This window comes from Vidua chalybeata, chromosome 5, assembly GCF_026979565.1.
Source record: "Vidua chalybeata isolate OUT-0048 chromosome 5, bVidCha1 merged haplotype, whole genome shotgun sequence".
Classification (NCBI taxonomy): domain Eukaryota; kingdom Metazoa; phylum Chordata; class Aves; order Passeriformes; family Viduidae; genus Vidua; species Vidua chalybeata.
The window spans coordinates 50,702,498-50,722,872 of record NC_071534.1 but is presented as its reverse complement, the minus strand read 5'-3'; the positions used below and the strand labels follow the sequence as shown (position 1 = coordinate 50,722,872).

The 20,375-nt window shown below is 39.0% G+C and overlaps 1 protein-coding gene across 8 annotated transcripts in view; it reads left to right on the top strand.

The window, feature by feature from the left end:
• Nucleotides 1-20,375, top strand: part of CADPS2 (calcium dependent secretion activator 2) — a 281,254-nt gene that overhangs the window by 122,928 nt on the left and 137,951 nt on the right. For all 8 annotated transcript variants that reach the window (XM_053942794.1, XM_053942793.1, XM_053942792.1 and 5 more), the window contains one exon: nucleotides 12,164-12,275. In XM_053942794.1, the coding sequence (XP_053798769.1) occupies nucleotides 12,164-12,275 (112 nt within the window). The remainder of the gene's footprint in view (nucleotides 1-12,163; nucleotides 12,276-20,375) is intronic.

Below are 20,375 nucleotides of genomic sequence, written 5' to 3'. Positions count from 1 at the left end.
CCATCATTAATTCCATAAAGTATTTCACAAAAGATAGTTTCACCAAGTTTCAGTGGGTGCCTTGATTTTATGATCTGTCATTGATTACTACTTTATATTGTAGAAGAAATTTTTCATCTCTCTTATTACAGAGAAATATGAATTATATATAGACACTTAAAAGACATCTGAAACTCCACTGGATAATAACATGAGCAACCTAATTTTAACTGCTCTTGATCTGCACAGGGTTTGAACTAGGTGACCTCCAGAGGTTCCTTTTAGCCTGAATTTTATGATGATTCTATGATTAACTCCCAAAACAGTCAAAGTCTGTCTATCTAAGGGACTTGTGAAAGCCACTACTGTTAGAAGGGAATATTCTGTTTTCAGATAAAGAAGCATAGCATGGAAGAAATTGGGATGAAAGGAGATAATTAAGGTTGGTTGTATTCCCTGCTCTATTTGGATAGTTAACAATAAACATAATCCTTATATACCCTAAATAATACATGCAGCAGCATATAGAGAGTATTAATCCTCCTCATCCAGAGACACCACTGGAAAGAATAGCTATGTATCTTGTCTTCTTTTAAAATGTAATATTATGTTACATGTCTCTTGCAAGACTGATACCAGTTTTATTTCACTGTGCATTTTGGAAGTCTTTGGGTTTGAAGATGCATGTCCCACCCATGCCTTTCACTATAACAATCAGAGCTCAGAGGAAGACTGTTTACACACTGCTTAATGCACAAGTTGTATCTGTTTCCTTTCTCATTCCCACCTGATCCACAACAAATGCAACTAATATCTTGCAGACAGGTATAAGCTTTCTATAACATCATACTAAAGCATATGCAGATGTGTGATCCAGCTTAAAATTGGAAGGTCTTTGGCTATGAATAGTATGGTGAAGCCAAGGCTAATTAAATCTTGCTTATAAGCAAAATGGTTTTGATCAGGATAAGCCTTATTCTAATATATCTACCTGGTCTCTGGCTGGGTCAAGCTGAAAGCAAGGGCAGCCTGTAAAGTATCATGTAGGGGGATGAGGTCTGTCAAAGAAAAAGGTGGGGGAGAAGGATTACCTCAAATTTTACCTCCCATCTCCTCCTGGAATATTTCAGTAGAGTGAATTTGAAATTTGTGTTTCAGAGTGGTCTGCACCTGTCTTATCTTGAAAAGTTCAATTGTTGTTTGTGGGCAATAGCTGACATGAAAACAATTCCTTTAGATCCTTCTTAAATTTTGATATGACCTACATGTCCGATTTTACATTTTAAAAATATCCTATTGTTGTATCTTGATTTGAAGAGACCTTTCAAAAATTTGCTTATATATCTTGTAAGCATATGTAAGTATGAAACAGGTACGTTCAAATTAATTGCTAAACATTTTACTAGATATAGTGTTTGAATTGGAACACATTTTACAGCCTAATTTAGTTTATGGTTCTTGTTTTGGGTAAAGAGAAATCTTGAGGAAAAGGATTTGAATCAGAGAAGTTTCTGCTTTTGAATACTGTTCAGACTAAGAATACTTTATACATCTCAAATGCTCATGACATTCAGAAAACTGTTTTTCACCCCACCATGGGCAGACTTTATTTGCTGTTACTGTGTTAGTATGGACATTGATCCTCAGAGGTGTCAAGAGGTCCAGTACTTTTAGAATACAGAATAGTCTGCTGAACAGATGAAGAAAATATATTTCTAGATCCTGAAATTTCTTAGTAACTATACATCATTTAAGGTGTGAGTCTACAGGTTAATGTGCCTCTTTGAAAGCAATACCAGTGGATTGAGATTAGGAGGACAGCGAAAACAAAGCAGGGTAGTGTGGACAGCAGATAAGAACAGTACGAGTCAGAAAAAGCAATAAAAGGGGTTTCAGAATAAAACACACCAATTGGTCTTATGCCAACTGGAATACTGACATTTTCTGATTTTATTCCTGGCTCTTTCCTGATAGACTGTGCAGGCTTAGTAGATCAGCCTTGTTTGTGATTTGTTTTCCCACATCTTTAGACTGACATGACAGCCTCTACCTGCTTCATCAAAGTGCTGTGAGTTTATCAATGTCTGTACAACATTTTGAAGATTTAAAGTGTCACAAAAATTCAAAGTAACACGAAGTAAATAGAAGTTGCAACTTTTAACAATGTTGTGATGGATTCATAATTATGTCTTTCAAGGAAAAAGTGAAATAAATATGCATATAGAAATTTCGAGAGCATAGATCACCATGTCATGCCCTTGTGTCCATCATCAGTGTCTAGATGAGTTTGAACCTCGGTGGGAAACAGGAGGTAATGCTTCTCATGAATTGTTCACTTAATATGAACCACTGGTTGCCAGTGCCTGGCACTGTGTCAGTCTAGATACATAACCATGAAAATTTTCACCCTGGCTTGTGTCTTGGTTCCTTGTATTGAAAGTGAGATGGGAAAATAAGACTAATAATTTATTCATACTGTTTTATGTTTGTAATGACAATACTTGTCATAATAACATTCTGTACTCTTAGAATGCACTTTTCTTCTTTTCAGTGTAGGAAGCCTAAATGAGTGTTTTTACTTAGTTGCTTATTATGCATTGCACCCCTCTTCTGGTTCGCTTTTCTGGTTTCTATTAGATACTTTTTTGTTTGAAAGAAAAACTAGACACAGTTTTCTTGTGATTTTTTTACAAGCATTTTTTTCATACATTAATAATTTTTAATGCTTAAAAATAAGTACATGATTGTGCATAGATCATTTTTAGCTCTCAGATAAACGGTAATTTTGAGCTCTGTTAATTCCTTTATTTAAAACATTTATTCTACTGAAAGCAGATCCTGAAAAAAAGATCTGCATACTAACAGATTATTCTTTTTTTCCTTCATATTAGTCTAGTTGTATAAAGGAGCATTACAGTATAGCATATCCATCAAAACACTGTATCCCTGCCGTTGCTGAAATTACAATTTGGAGCTTTCTGTTCCTTGAGAAAAAAGTTTCAAGAAGGGATTCCCAGTGTTTTGTAACAATCACCCTAAAACCCTTTAATTTTGCTGCTGAATCCACAGAAAAACAAAAACGACAGAAACATTTACTTTTTTTGAGTGACTACACTAGATAGTGACTCAACAATACATTCAGAAATTAAGCAATGGGCTGCTTAGTGTGTGCAGCTGCAGATGCTGAACACAAATTTTCTGGAAGTACTGAAGAGATGGTTTGTTAGTCTGCATTTCAAACTATTTGTGTGCCAGGTCAAAAGTTCCCATACAGACAGAAATAAATTATAAAGGGTAAAAGACAGTAGTGTAGACTCTGCTTAGGTGGCATCAAAGGGGATCTCTAAAAGTAATTGTGTGACTTTCCATGCTTATACCAAGACTTACCTTTTCGCTGTACATGCCCTTCCTCCTGTCATCCACCTCTGTAGAACAATTTCTTTTCCTCCTATCTACATTTTGTAGTTTTAGGAACACTTTGATTGGGACCTCAGGGTTAAAACCATCACCATGGTCATTCTCCTTCAATAGCTGACAGCCCATAAGATAGTTCTAAATAGAGAAAGTATTTCTGCCAAGTATCAGTGTTTCTTCAATAGGTTTTGTAAAACAATGAATCTGTAGTTCTCCTCAAGATTTGTGCTTAAAATAGTGGAATCACAGTAACACAGGGAAGAACAGAGTCACAGAAGATTAGGTGAGGTCAGTAATGAAAGGCCAAGACACATGAGGTTCAGTTTGCTTGAGTGTGGGGCTTGTCTGTGCTTCTACTGTGAAAGGATGTTCTGATTTGTTTAGAAATTTCTTTATGCCTTGCTTTTCAGGTGCAGTTGAATGTGCTTGCTCTGAGCAAGGAAATTATGCTCCTTGTTCTTCCATTAAAAAAAAATGAGTAATTTTAAAATAGAGAAACAAAAAAATATTTTCCAGGGGAAACATTTACAATGTAAATCCCATTCTAAGCATTATAGAAAAATACAAGCATAGCAGCTCTTTCCCTTGAGGTTCCAAGCATTAATTCCAGATCTCACTGATGTACTGGAGGATGTATAAATAAATAAATGTATGTGTGTGTGTATATATATATATATATATATAGTGGTTGTAATGTTGCGTATAAGGAATGATCTTCACCCCATTAAATCCTTAGTGGTGCACAATAAACTTCTGTTGCATGTGTAGTACCTTTCAATATCATTTTTCAAAGGGAGAAGCTGCAATGTTCATATTATTTTGTATGGTGGTCATAAGAAAAAATAAACATGCTTTTGGGCTGTATGAGACAGCTGTTAGAATTAAATCTGTGATTTCTAGTGTAGCATCCTGGTGTCATTCATTAACAAATGGATGAGTAATTTTGTGCTCAGAAGAGAAAATTAAATGCTTATGATATTTTTCCAAGTATCAGTGGGGAAGAACTAGTAGCAATTAGCACCAACTAATACTCTCTTTACGAGTCTCAGTAAAAACAACAAAATCAGATAAGTATGGATTTAACTCTATTTTTATTTGTGTGAGTGGAGCCTCCTCATCAAATTATAGATTTATTGTCAAATTGCTGTGGGGTGACTTGCACTGCTGGTACAGAGCCTGGCTCATGGTCTCACATTTTCTCTCTCTGAATCTGTGCAGTTGGACCTAATGACATGCAACACTTCATAAATTCCACACTCACACAATCCTTCACTAGCAGCAGAAGGTTTGTCAGACCTGGATTTGAAGTGTTGCAATGTATCAGTGTACTTGAATTTGTCGGGAGATGCTGAGGCTCCTCTGTCCTTTAATTTCCTGGCATTTCATCTTACAACTTGCGCTGTGAGTGTGATTTCTAACCTGAGGGTTATAGATACCTGTTTTTATACAGTTGAAGCTTGTTTCTAAACAAAATAGAAACAGCAGAGTGCGGCGTGGGTTTTCGCTCTCCCCGGCTGCATGCGGCTCTTGGGAGCCCGGCTGTGGCGTAGCTTCCATGTGCTGCCGGGGTTTGCTGCCGCGGGTTCCCGGACATGGCTCCGTGTCTCGGGTGCGTGGGCTGGCCAGCCTCTGTTACCGTGCGCTAGGGATCCCGTAAAGAGGTGAGGAATTTGTCCATTTACTCTGTGCTTGGCAGGAACGGTTTATTGAACATGTGGCGTTGTTTGATGGAAGGACGCGACCATTCCCGACACTCGCATGGGAGAAAATGGCGCCTGGATGCCAGTGGGGTAGGATTTTATGGAGGGGCGGGGCGAGAGGATCCACGGCCTGCCGGCCAATAGGGGCGGCTGCCGTGGCGGTGACGCCAGCAACAGCGACCAACCAGAGAACCCCACAGGGGCGGGCACCGAGCCGCGGGCTGAGCGGGATCGTGTGGATTGGGGTGGCAGGCATGGGGTTTCCCGGGGCCGGACGGCAGGGTGCTTACAGGAGCGGCAGAGGGGGAAGAGCTGGCAGCAGGCAACATGGGGCCAGAAACCGCGGGGGGGGGGACAACACGGGGGAAACGCGGGATTACAGAACTTGACTTATTTTAACATAAATTAAAAACCCTAATCTAAACCCAAACTCCAGGATGCAACAGCAGAGTTGGTATAAGTTCTTGACATAGTTGAAACACAAAGATATTGCAGAGACCTCAACATACTATTTCCAGTCCAGCTCCAAGATGTGCAAAGATGAAGTGCTGGTACATCTCTTACTCCTGTGGAGTAATAAGATGCCTAACAAACTGGCTTGAGTGGGTCTTCCTGCTCATTCCAGCTCTGGCCACATCCCTGTCTGGATAGCAAATAAGAAAACTTCCAGAAGGCCTCTTAAGATAATTGAATTAAGAGTTAAGGAAGACGTTGAGGTTATGTAGAAGACTCAAACCAAAAAAGATGCAAAGGATGGCGCCAAGGAGACCAATACACTCTGATATTGGTTTCAAAAATGAGATTTCCATATTGCTGAGGACAAAAAATGGTGTAAAATTTCTGTAGAGTTGGTATTTTGTCAGAAATAAAGTATCCCAAAAAATAGGGCTAAAATAAAATTTCTACATCTTTGCTTAGAATAAGAAATTTTATTACATTCACTCCCATGATCTCATAAAACAAGTTTTGCCTAACAGAGACCATGAGTTAAATGGAAAACCTGAGAGAGAAATTTGCTGCTGTTTCCAGTATATGAAATGTGTTCCAAACTGAAGTAGAAGAATAAATTCCGTTAGAGGGGTTTCTGTGACACAGTGATAAATCTTCAGCTGAAATAAACATTCACCTTCTTGCTGGCATTGGGTACTTTTGCAGTGAAGGGAAATAAACTTTGGCAATATATTTTGTCTCTAATTACTATATCAGCCCACGTACCTCTGACAGCAGCAGAGAAGTATGATGAAAAGACTGTGGCTTTATGGTTGAAGATGAACAAACATCAAATCACTGCAGTTTCTATAGTAAAGAGAATGAGTAGGTAAAAGCAGAAAAATTATTTAAACAGAGGGAAATTATGTGGTGAAATGAGAGCCTGAAGAGGCAGAATTAGGGTTTTTTTTTAGACTTAAAGTTGGTAGTTTTAGAGATATCTGGTATGCTACATGGGCTGCAGCTAACAGTGCTGTGCTAACACTGCAGCAGTTAGTGTTGAAGTAATTGTTACTTTCAACAGTTTATCTAGCAAGATTTAAAAAAACCCAAACAAACAGCCATACTGTAATGGTAGTTATTTAATATAAATATTGCATGAGATCCATACTTGTTTTGTCTAAAATTTTGCACTTCCCATTTGGTCACTTTCAGCACCAAAATTGTTCACATTAACAAGAATCAATAACCAATACTCAAAAATCAATGGCTCCTCCAAAGGTGTGGACATGGTTGCTTTTTTGTTTTCATTGTTTACTTACATTTACTAGTTAAAACATATGCTGTTACAAAAATGAAGCATTACATTTTTCTTTGTAATTAAGATTTACTAAAGGTACACTGTTTGTAAATAACAGTTTTATAAGATAGATTAATTAATTTGCTTGATCTTTCATCCTTTCTTCCATCCTTCCTTCAGGAGCTCCATAGCAGAGCAAGCTTTAAGTAAACTATCTGCAATATACTTTGACTCAAACAAGATCAAAAAGGGTCAAAAGAATTCCTTCTCTTTTCATAGAAAGCCAGGTTTCAACCTACAGGTTCATCTCTATGAAAAGTAAAAGTCAGCTGTAAGATTTATTTCCATGCAGAAAGTATTTCAGTTACCGATGTTGAAAATTAAAATATAAAGAAAAGCAGATTTTCTTTATTCAGCATTCAGATTCTGGAGACCACATTGTTAGTTCCTATTGAAAGCAGAAAGTATTTCAATTAAACAATTTTAAAGTTTTTGTCTTATGAATAATGTGAGCAATCTTTTGTATGGTGGTTGACTTTGATATCTGTGGTTCAGGAAAAAAATCCTTTCTGGGAAGTACTGTGTTTTCTTCAGGAAAAGTATCAGGGTGCAAGCCCAAACTTAAAAGAAAAGCATTGATTTGTCTGACCTATACATAGCAGCTTAACTTTTAAATTTAAAGGAGATACTCACTCCAAAGAGATTAAGCAAATGTGAGAACCAGAAATATTAATGCTTTAATAGGGGTCAAAAATTCATTTTACAGGCAACAAATTTGTTTTGGAAGAAAATAATTAAATTTTTGAGAAACAAAGTGGATGTAATTATACTAGCACATAAAATCTAATAGTTGAAACAAGAAATCACAGCAATGGTGATCAAGATTTTCAACATGGTAATTAATATTCAGGTATTGATTTCATTAATTATTAGGTATTCTCCTAACCTATTTCCACCATTAAACTCACCAGCTCTTTGAACAAATATATAGATCTAGAATAAATATCTAAAAGTATGGAAAAAGAATTGGTGGAATTTTACAGTGGAAATAACAGGTGATTGAGTAAAATCTTGTTTATTGGCTAGGAATACTGTATTTACAATTTTGGCATTGTAGGTAAAATAGATGCAATTTAATTACATAGTTCTTAGTCACAGCTGATGATAGGACAGTACTTTATTCAAAGTTATTGTTTGCATTTATGTTATGTAATAAATTTTAAATTGATCTGTATGCTAGAAATCTGATACCATTTTTTTATACTCAGATATAGAAGCTGAAAGTGTGATATCCATTTAAAAGGAATTTGTTTACAATGAAGTATTATTCATAAACAGGAAGAATAAACAAATTGTTGATTCATTGACTGGAGTCTGGCCAGCTGTGATAAAAGAAATAGCCAGGGTAGAAAATAAAGGTGAAATCCGACAGATCTTGGGCTCATATAAAATTTCAGGACAGTAAAGTGTTGCATCCTGGAGTTTGGGTTTAGATTAGGGTTTTTAATTTATGTTAAAATAAGTCAAATTCTGTAATCCCGCGTTTCCCCCGTGTTGTCCCCCCCACCCCGCGGTTTCTGGCCCCACGCTGCCTGCCTTTGGGCTTCCCCCTCTGCCGCTCCTGTAACCACCCTGCCGTCTGGCCCCGGGAAACCCCATGCTGGCCACCCCAAGCCACACGATCCCGCTCAGCCCGCGGCTCGGTGCCCGCCCCTGCGGGGTTCTCTGGTTGGTCGCTGTTGCTGGCGTCACCGCCACGGCAGCTGCCCCTATTGGGCGGCAGGCCGTGGATCCTCTCGCCCCGCCCCTCCATAAAGCCCTATCCCGCCGGCACCCAGGCGCCATTTTCTCCCATGCGAGTGTCGGGAATGGTCGCGTCTTTCCATCGAACCGCGCCATGCGACCAATAAACTGTTCCTGCCAAGCACGGAGTAAATGGACAAATTCCTCACCTCTTTGCCGGGTCCCTAGCACACGGTAACAGAGGCTGGCCAGCCCACGCGCCCGAGACACGGAGCCGTGTCCGGGAACCCGCGGCAGCAAACCCCGGCAGCACGAGGAAGCTACGCCACAGCCGGGCTCCCAAGAGCCGCGTGCAGCCGGGGAGAGCAAAAACCCACGCCGCAGTAAAGAGTATTTCAAAATAGGCTAGCTTATGTACACATGCATGCTTACTCAGTCTTTCCTTTATTTTGGGTCATCCTTAATAAATATTGAGTTCCTGGTATCTTGTTATATTCATGGCACAATCTTTACAGATCAGAATTTTATTTCTAACAGAACTGAAGTTTATTAGGATGTGTTGACAGTGCAAACTACAGCTAGAAAGGCCATTCTTTTTGCTACACCTCATTTCATACCGACAAAACAAAAAATGCAAACTGTTATTAGCATGAACATTCATGCAAGTTAGACTAAAAGTTGGAGTTTGGATTAGGCTGTCATTTCTGACTTCTGCTTCAGTTGTTGCCTGATGTATTAATACTATGTATAATAACATAATAATGTGCTTTTAAATATACAGCATATAGGTGAACTCTATCTAGATAGGAGTATTGGGTCTCTTATGTTTTTCTTGGAAGGAGCAAACTAAAATCAACATGATATCACTATTTTGGCTGCTGATTTGAAATGGTATTAATTGATAGTGATACCTCTGCAAAACATGAAGCTTCAAAGGAACAGGACTTGTGTTCTAGTAATACACAAGGAACAAAAAGATGAGCTATTTGTACTTTGCTGTTATATTGGCAGCTGATAGGAACATCAGATGCTCACAAGCAAGTGTGATAGTAAAGGATACAATCTTGGATTTGCCTTTCCTAACAGAACATGATTTCTCATGAGCTCTTTCATGAGGAATTATATTAAGACCTAGTCAGTAAATTCTCTGATCATCAGTTCCAACAGATAATTCACTTCCAAAGAAATGTTCCTGAGAGGCTATGGGAGTCAGCTGAAGTCCTAATCGTCCAGGAGCATGCAGATCAGTGTATGGCATATTTCTACCATGAACATTAAGCTTTAGGAATTGATTCAGGCCATTCTTTTTCAGCACAGGATTTTCATTTACTGCTGCAGATGGAACAAAGGATGAGAGAAGGATGTCAGTCAAGGCTGGTGATCAGATTCAATGTTAAGGGTGATTTCTAGTACTACATAAGTGCCAACAACAGATGGATGACCCCATGTTACTCCCATTCACATCAGTGTCTCACTGTGCCTCTAAATTGGAGAAGGAGCAAATTCTCTCAGGTTCCCTGGGCAAGGCTCATGTGTGCCCCATCCCTGCCTGCTGTGTCCTGCAGAGATGCAGCGTGGGTCTCCAAAGAAAGCTGCACCACTCTCCAGGAAGTTCTTTGAACCTGATGCTAGGGTGCTCAAACCCCAGCAAATGCTGAAGCACGCACCTGCTGCTCAGCTTGCAGCAACCTGAGTTGCTGCAGGTGATGCTCTCTTCATTGAATGGGCTGGGTCTGTTCCCTTCAGTCAGCATGACCTCTCCTTTCTTCTCTTTTGTATGAATTGATGCTGGCACTAGACCTTTGTAGAGAGGGTTTGGGTTTGTTTTGTTATTTTAATCAGAGTCTCTCTTGGGTTTTTTGTGTGGTCCTGTCCGATATGGCATGCACAGTTTAATGCCTCTGGAAGCTCAGGAGCAAACCTGACAGCTGAGAGAGGATGCAGCTATCGAAGTGCTTAGGTTGTGTTTCCAAATTCAAGGCAGCATGCTTCCTGAATACTGGGATCTGGAGGTTAAACTGAAGATACAACTATCTCATCTTTTATAAAGGCGCTTTCTCCTCGGAAATTTCAGTTCTGTATTGTGACAAAACCTACCCCTGGCATCACCACTGGGAAAAGCAGTAGTGCTAGGCATTGTCTTATTCTGCAGCTGCAGCATCTATCATCAGATCATAAACAGGCTTTCTCTCACTCAGGAAGGCAATTTGTCAGAGTTCCTATTTCAATTACCACTTTGCTGAGGCTAAAGCTATGCACACCACAGACAGAGTAAGCATCTATCTAACCTAGTCAGAGTGAAGAAGACAGAATTTAGTGCAAGATTCAGTTAATTTGTGGTGAACCTCACTTTCAGAGTCAGGCATGTTCAGCCACCTGTAGGGCTGGTTTATACAGAATTGCTGCTTCCTTAAATCTTCTTGGTTTGATTGAATATTACTTTCTAGACTTGGTCTTGAAGTTTGTCACTCATGCTAGTTGAAGCATTTCCTTTTGCCTAATAGATCCCTTTGCTGGAAAATTGCTACTCTATTGCAATACTGGAGAGATTGTGTATTCTTGAATGTATATGAAAATTATTGCTTTTCCTAAATGAGGGCCTAAGATTTTGGCTTGTGTAATACATCCTTTTATAGAGCATACTCTTAAGGTCATCTGTTTTCTTTATTTTATTAGTTTCTGATAATTGTAATATCTCACACAGTGGACAAAAGAAGGAGAAACTGGAGCTGTGCTTGCTTTTTGCATTTTGTTTGTACCTACTAGTGTAATCACAATCAGTTTAATCAGTTAATGCAATGAGCTCCATGTGGTTGTCCAGGATAATGGAATAGATCATTGAAGGAAGTTGCAACCCAATTTGTATAACTTTAGTTTTTTGTACCACTGGCACACAGGGTGGTGGGGGGGGAAGGCTGGCAAACCAAGTGTCTTAACTGAGATAAGAGATTAACAACTGGAAGTCTCTCTGTCTAATTAAAGTTCTCTAAAAGCATGGAGCCTTGTGGCAGTAATTACTTGGCAGAGTTGTAGTCACTCTGATAATATTTTTTTCCTATTATTTGCATTTGTGTTTACGTTCTTCCTACATTCTAAGTTGTAAAATATATATAAGATTTTCTCTGCCTAAGTTTTCTCTGCCAAATTTATTCATGCTGCAGTTGCCCGAAGTGAATTGTGACATGGTTCTTTGCTAAATTAATTTCACTGGTAAGCAGAAGCTAGTGAATATGTTTCATAGAAAATAGATATCTCTTTATTTGCCTTCTTGCTTGGTTCTTTTTTCTCTATGAAGGTATAATTTCTGTTCTTTGAGTTTTGTCATTAAAATTTTTTTGATTGATATTTTATGACAAAAGTCATACAGAAAAGCCCTGATTTGTTTTATTGCAGAGAAAACCCATTTTTTCTATGTAGATATTTGATCTTGGATGTTCAAAAATGTACCTCCCTTTTCTTTCCCACCCTCCTCCTCCTAAAGCTTGAAAATTAAGTTCTAAGAGTGCATTGATAAATATTCTGCAGAAAAGATTACACTCCTATCACTTTCAGGCCTGTGCTCAGCCCCAGTTAAATTTTGTTGGTTTTTTTATTGCAGATGGGGGACCCAAGGGGATTTCACCACTACTCACCCTCGGCCTGTTGTCAAAGTAAAACTCTTTACAGAAAGCACCGGGGTGCTGGCACTTGAAGATAAAGAACTGGGAAGAGTGAGTATTATGTGCACAGAAGAAAAATATGTGAGAAGTGATGGGTAGAAGTGTGAATATTGATAAAATGTGCCATAAAATGGTATAAGGCCTTCATTATCAGCCTGTTCTGCTGTGGCTCTACCAAACAGTACTTTCTTTATATAAGGGTGACTTTTACCAGTGTTCAAAACGTGGTAGGTTGACCTCAATTACCTTTCAGAAACTTACATCAGGCATCCATAGTGGTTCTTTTTGTCTTGTTTAAAACGTTGATTTCTACGTGACATATCAATGCTTTTAACTATTCAAATTAGGAGTGAAAGGGAGAGAGGTAAGACTTGGCATGTAATAAATGTATCAAACAATGGGGGAAAGAAAAGGAACGAATTAAGTGGTAGAAGGATGGAGCAGAATGGGAGAGGAGTGAGGGATAATATGTGAGAGTAAAGTAAGACCTTATTCTTATACTCCATGAGCTTTTTCTCAATTTTTGTGTTTTCCCTATCTTGGCAGGACAATCTGATATTGGCTCTGTTAGTCAGAGGACAGTGCTAATAATGCCAAGGTAATGGGTTCGATCATATGGACCATCCACTTAACAGCTGGATCCTTCTGGGTCCCTTCCAACTTAGACTATTCTGCAAATTCTGTAAATTTATCCTTCTTAGGCCAAAATCAAGAGCTGGAGAGTGCAATGTATCATAGAAAGAAGAGGGTAGGGTGAATGAGGCCTAGAGGCTCTGCAAATCTCCCCCTCTTTTCCTGTTGAAATTTTCCCCTCTCACATGTAGCACATGAAAGATAGCTCACATTTTAATGTTTAGTTCTACAATCAGAGTCCTGGCTGTTTCTCATTCAATCAAGCACAATTTGTTGGAAAGAGCAGGGCTCTTGTGCATTTTGTATCCTCTGAGCACAGGTGGTTACGCAAAGACACGTTGTCCCATGCATTGTGTCACTTGTTAAGGTCAGGACTGTATCTTCAGGATTACTTCTTGCCTCATCTCATATCCCTTTTAGGGGCTTCCAAGGTCATTTGGTCAAGGTGCAGGTGGGATCTGCATGGGGAAGGTTCCCACGGGGAGAACACCCTGGAAAGAGCCAGGCAGGCAGTGTGACAGGCACAAAGGCACCACAGGTGTGCAGCTGAGCAAACCAGAGTCACCAATATCTGGATTCAGAACAATAAAAGAGACACTGAAAGAGTGAAATTGCAGGAACTGCATGGTGTTACTAAACACAGAAAAGTTTTGTTTCTGTCCCTCCTTGCTCAGTCCTTTCAAAGAAGCAAAAGGGAAGTCAAGTGCCAAGGTGAAGGACAGTGGAGGAGGGACTATGTGGCCATTGTGAGCAGTAGCCAGCATACCCATTGCCAAGGAGTCAGAGAAGAAAGGAAGCATCATCATTATAAAGAGGCTAAGTATCACAAGTTTTAACAAGATCTTCTGCGTCTGCAACCTCAAATAGCCAAAGTTCAGGTACCAGCCTTGGTCGGCTTTCTTATGATGCAGCTTGTCTAAGTTTCTAGGACAGGAAGTTAAAAAGATTTCAAATTTAATTTTAAAGAATAAATACATTTCAATTGTAAAATATAGCTTTTTCCTGACTTGTGTTGTGTGGCCACAGATGATTGGTTTGTGGGTTCTTTACTCTTTCCTTTCCCTACAAACTCCTGTCTGCCTTCTGACACATCTGTGTTTGTCAGCTGGTCAAACCAGTTTAAAGAAAGTGTCTTGCTTGGGAGGGGTGAGGGCGAAGAGAAAAAAAACAGGTAATTAAGAGGGGATAGTGACCTCAGTGCCCTGTTGTTGGAATCTGACCCAGTTTTCCCAGAGACAAAGCAAGATCTATAAAAGATGAGATAGGGAAGGGCAATCTTCTGTTTCTGAGTCTTACTTTCCTGGTATTCGTTGGGAGGGAGTCTGTTTGCTTTTATCAGATGCTCTGAGACATGGCAGTTTGTACCAGAATAAGCCTATTAAAATAATTTCATTTTGCTGTTTTTTTCCACCCTTGTGAAAAAGGATAAAGACCATCACATTTTTACCCCCTTGCATTAAAGCTTGTGCTGAGATTAGGAATAGCAAATAGGAGTATCCAAGAGATGCCTGGATACTGCTTTTCTATTTTATAATATACTCCTGATTTACTGAAAATACCCACATCCTTGCCAAAGTATACCTTCTGAGAAAGATAAGTCAATAAAAGATAAACCTCCCACAATGACCCTATGTACTGCACATGTCCTTAGCAGTGAAAAATAACATAAAAATAATAATAACTGTTGGCTGTGCAGTAGCCTGTTTGGGTGTCTGTTCTTCTGCACCTCCCAGGTCTGGTAAAACCTGTGATTGCTGACAGACAACTTCCAGCTCATGGGGTTAGATCCTTAATTTAGAAGAAAAAGAAATCTTCTAACTTACTTCTCTTACTTCTCTGGTTTAACCAGAGTATTTGTGAGTGGTGGTTGCTAGCTTCAGAGGAAACTGGGAGAAGATTTGACAGAATTTTTACAAAATAATTTACAGTTCTATGTATTCTTGTGGTACTCATTTTAGCTTACAAGCTCTTCTTTTGATGGTGATGTCTTTGTTTTCAGGTCTGAGAGATTCAAATTCAAGTAGCATTTGAAAACATGTGGGATCAGCTTAATTTTTATAAAGTCTGGCAACTTTATGCATGGTCATTACAATACAGTGACTTGCAGGAGTCCATCTGATCCAGCTAGGTTTCTTATCCTTGGAAAAGGTCTGAAGATACTTCCTACTGGCATTTTTCCTGTACTTAATAATTCAACTCAAACCTACCCCTTCTGAGGCAGGCTTACTGTGGACATTAATTTTCATCTGTCAAGTACTTTCTTAAAAGTGTGTGTCTTGACCTGACACCACTTTTCTACATTACTGAAGCTTGCATTTCCAATACCTTGCAGTTATCCTGAAGGTTTTATTGTGTTTAATCTATAATTAGAAAGAGAAGGCAGCATCAAGTTACATGATTTGAATTTTGAACTTCCATCACATATTAAAAGGTTTCTTCTGCCACCAAGGGTTCAGTTTTTTAGGAAGAGAGCTAAGGTATGAAATACGGAGCCAGCAAAGGTGTCTCCAGTACTGGAGAGGAGAAGGTATTTCCACTGAACCCATCAGTGGGTGGTGATTTCTCTAACTTATGAGCTTAAGATGTAGACCCTGATATCAGCAGGCTCCTCACTTGCAGAGAAGACACCACTTATTTCTAGAAGTAATTAGCTCATTGGGGAGCAGAAGGGATGCAGGCCAGTGCTTGCAGTAGAGAGGACAGATCATACTTGCAGCTTTTTATACTCCATGTTTGAAAACTCAGGCTGGGGCCTCATAACTTCTGATGTGGAAGCCACTAGGTCAGCGCCAGGTGTCTGTACTTAACATCTTTCCCCTTCAAAGCATTTAAGATGTGGTTAACTGAAAGGAAGTAATATTTCCTATGTCCCTTGTCTGATATGGCTAACTTCCTTCATTCTTCTGGCTTCCTGCTGACCACTTTCAAAGAAAAATAAATCTTAACCTTTATTCTGTTCTACACAAACTGAAGAAGAGTTATACAAATTCAGTTTTTCACTGGTATTAAAAACAAAGATGTGTGCTGCACAAAAGGGGAAAGGATGTTATTTGGATTTGGGTTCTGCAGAACATGAGCTTTTGGAGTGGTCTTTGTCTGTTTGTGTAGACTTCTACATACAGTGAATTGAACCGCTGACTTTTAACTTCTAGAAAGGGAAGCAGGCTGCATCTTTGAAGCTAAACTTATTCTAATGAGGAAATATTAAGAATTTAGTTTAGTCAAATATCTTCGAAATTTGTGGTACAGATTTTATGTGACTGATACTGATCTGGCCACTTGAATAATTTTTGTATGTGCATACAGAAGGCAGAATTGATGTTTGCATTTGTACATGCAACAGCTGAGAAAATGTAAAGAAGCCTTCAGAGTTTGGTGTAACTACTTCTGAAAAAATGAGCCTGGTGGTTCCTGAAACACAGGGATCTTACACCACTTTTGCTTGTTCAATACTTCGTGTATAAAGATGTTCCAACCTAGTAAGTAATTCAAAGTGACAACCCTTGTGTGTGCTTAGCACACATGTGGATACAATGTGGGAGCAGCAGGTGGTGTTTGATCGCTGATATTTTTGAATATAAGAATATTTCAGCCTTGTTGCTCTGACTATTCAATTAAAAGAGAACTATGGTCTCACAGCCTGCTTGTCACAGTCAGTTGCAACCAGGAATAATTAGCTGTCCAGCTATGCTTTTTGTTTTGATTTTTTCTTTTCCTTTAGTGCTGTTACTCTGTGTTTGATTTAAAATTATAAAATAGCAGTACTGGCTAGGTACCTATACTCACAGGATTGATGAGTTTCTGAATGTCAACTGCAGTGGGCATGTTGTTTATCTTCTGTGCCACATTCAAAGGGCCCCTGAGCAGAGACAGTTTCATTCTGTGACTGCTAATTTAAAGCCTGCCATCCTGGGGATTGTGTTCCTCCATTGCAGTTTGAAAATTACTGAGGTTTCTCAGGCCTGAGTTCTTCTGTCTTTCTTTTTTAAGTTTGGAAAATTATAAGAGATTTCTTCCACTCCTCCCTTGTCTCTTGCCCCCCAAGCAATCTGCTGTCAGCACTCTGTGATGTCTGAGTGTTATTGTTTCCATTCTAACAGGGGGGTTCTCAGTAGCTTCTTTGAGAGTGCCTCTCATTGAAAATGCTTGAGATACTTTGCATTCAGGCCTTGATGTCTCTCTTAGATGTGGGGGAGAGGCTCTTTGGGAAGGACTCAAAGACTACTTTGATCAATTGCTAAGGCCTGTTAGGGCTAGTGTTCAGCCAGCACCATCAACAGAGGTTGATTGTATAAATTGTGAAGTCTTCCCAGTTCTTTTTCATCAGCAGTATTCTAGATAGGTCTCTCACCGTGTGCCTATTCAATTTCTCTTTTGTTTTTTATTTCTTTTTAACCACCTGTTACCCAAAGCCTTGTCTTGGTGTTTCAGCTGTAGTGCAATCATAGCCAAAAAGCAAGAGAGCACTCAATAGGTGAGATGATGGAGCTTGCATAGAAAACTTATAAACTCCCTTGGTGATCAAGCGCTTATTAACCCATTCTTTAGGGGTTCCCAAGGTGATAACTTTTCTAAGGGAATTACTGTCAAGAAAGACATCTCCTTTTTCCTTTTCTACCTCCAATTTTGAGTCTCTTCTTTATCTTCTTTTTCGTCATCCTCCTGGCAGCAGGGTATCATGATTTAATGCTCAGGGAAAGTGAGTGCAGTGCTGTGGTTGGCAGGCTGCTGCTAGGGCATTCAACAGAACTTCTTGTCACACTGACGGCAGCTTCTGGCTTTCTGACATTAGCCAGTCTTTGGGAAAGGGGATGACAACACAGAACAGCTCCAAACTTCCAAGTTAGGGCAGAAGGTATCTTGAGAAGAGTCAGTAGACATTTCTTTCAAAACCAAATGTCCCATAAGTGAGGCTGGGGCTAGAGTTCACTAACAACATAACATTAAAGGGTTTCTCTAGTCATCTATTTCATATCCCAAACCTTCAATAATTTTTGTTCTACAACTATTTTCAAATCAGTGAAACAGCAGATTTAACTAGGAGATTTTTCTATGATATTTGTTCAGAGGATGACCAGCAGCATAAATTTGCATGTGCCCAATAATAATGGGCACTTGCTTCATAACTTAAATTTTGCCTAGCCTCTCTGTTTGCACTGGCATCTTTTCAAATCGCTGCATTTTGAACATGAAAGGAAATGCATTTATTGTATTAATTAGTCCTGTTGCATGATGAAAGCTTCAACAAATGCAGTTGACTGATTGTGTAATTTTATGTGTTATCACTGTTATCAGAGCTTTAAATAATCACAAATTGAGGTAGAAATGTCTCTCATAGAGCATGAGATTTAGAGCGCTTCGTTTCTCTAGTTCATTGTGGAATTTGTTGCATGACTAGCAGTGTGTTGTTTATTCTAAACAAACATCACAAAGCTGCTTATGATTAAAACCACATGATGTATATTCAGTTCTCAACTGTTTCTAACTTAGCCAGACCCAAGGATACAAGGTTAAATTTTTTAATTCTATGTATGGAATAAGATAAAAAAAAGGAAATGCAGCAAAATACCCAGCATTTGTAGCACCATTTGTATTCTGAAAGAGCACATCAGGCATGAGAACTTTTGTCTCAGAAAATTTTCAAGCTTTCCTGTTGGAGACGATAGAGTTTGAAGAAAGGATAGGAAGCTGGATACCAGAAGCAAGAGCAACTCCCTGGGGTACCGGGGCACAGGGCAGGATTGGGAGATACCAGGGCAGCCCCATGCATCAGTAGCATCCCTGGGATGGGGCTAGGCTGAGGTTTGGTTTGCTTTCTGAAGATGACCCAGGCTGCATTATGAAGAGGAGACTGTGGATAGGCTGCATCTTTCTTTTTTTTTTTGTCTGTACTGAAGGCGAGATAACAATTTTCTATTATAGCATGCTAAACATCACCTGCCTCTTCAGCCAGGGCATTAAGATGCAGATCTTCTTCACTTTCATCTCTTTTGCTTGTGACAGTGAGCCAAAACTCCTCATAGTCAGCTCAGAATTACCATGATTACCAAGGTCTGGTGCCTAGAGTCTGAGATCTCAAAATGTCTCTTAGATCATCCCAACTTGAAAAATCTTTCTCATCTCAAATACTTGGGTCAGAAGTGTGGGTAACTCCATCACTTGGGTTCAACTCTTGAATATCATGGGGTTTGGTGGACGTAGGGGACTGGGGAGCCTCCAGAACGTGAGGACACAAGTTGTCTGACACTCAGCCGCAAGTGTCAGGTGGGGGAAAATATAGAGAATATCTTGACTCTTGATTTTTCTCAAGGTGCTTACAGCTTGCTAGCCTGTTTGCCTCTTGCTTTCATGAGTCCCTTTTGAAGGCTGCATATTTTTTTGACAACAGGATAACTGCAGCCAGGAATGGTTACCTTGAGAGCTTGAGAGCTACTGGTACTCAACATGGGAATACCAGTAGGAGATACTTCAGCACAGCACTTTGAACTCTGAATCTTTTGCTCAGTTATCTTCTCTGAGAAAGCAAGAATGCCTTCAGTTTTATTTGTTCAAGCTTTTAGAGTACTTTGAGCAATTCAACCTTCCTTTCATACCTTTAAAAGAAGATGTGATCAGTGAGCCAAAAATAGAATTAATAGTTGCTTGTCTGGATTGACTGTTTGGCTCAGGTGTGCTTAAATTATTTTATTGTGATCCAGATAGGGACCTAAATAAATAATGGAATCACAAAAATGGTGGTTAGTTTAGTTGTCAAGTGATGTTAGCTTCAACATCTTGTACCTGTCAACCTTTAAGGTCAAGAGAGAAACATTTTCAGTCATTCACGTCTAAGAAACAATATTTTGAGAATATCACTTTACACAAATACCTACAAGCGATGCTCTACAGTATTTAAAATTTCTGTGTTTATTTTTCATCCAGATGAGGAGAGGCATAAAGTGAACCTGACACTTTTTCAGTTACAGTGTGGTCTGAGGAAATGTAATGCTAGATATAATTGGAACACGTGGTCAAATATTTTTTTAATGATTATGTGATGATTAAATTTACTGAATTATCTCAACCCACGCTGTTCTGATACTATTAATTTGCCTTAAATTAGTTGAAGCAATGCAATGCACAGCAGCTATGTTTGCTGTGTAGCTTTCTAGTCATTAATAGTTCATTATACTTTTTAATGTTGATTACCTGTTAGTATAATTATAGTAAACACTTTCCTATACTAAAAACTCATTATGCTCTGTGCTGCTGCTGAATAAACTACCATGGTGATATCCACAGGTATAGCAATAAAATAAATCAAAATAAGATAAAATAAACTTCAGAAATATATGATGTAGTACAGAAATACATTATTCAGTAGGAATTCCTTTAAAATTTATAAAAGTTTTAGGCACAGTGAGGATATCCTCTAGGTTACTCTTGTATCTGCCAGAGAAGACATTTGCATTGATACCATTTCATTTTTTAAAGTAGATTATGAAACAACCAGAAGATTTAAATCCTTAAGGAAATCTG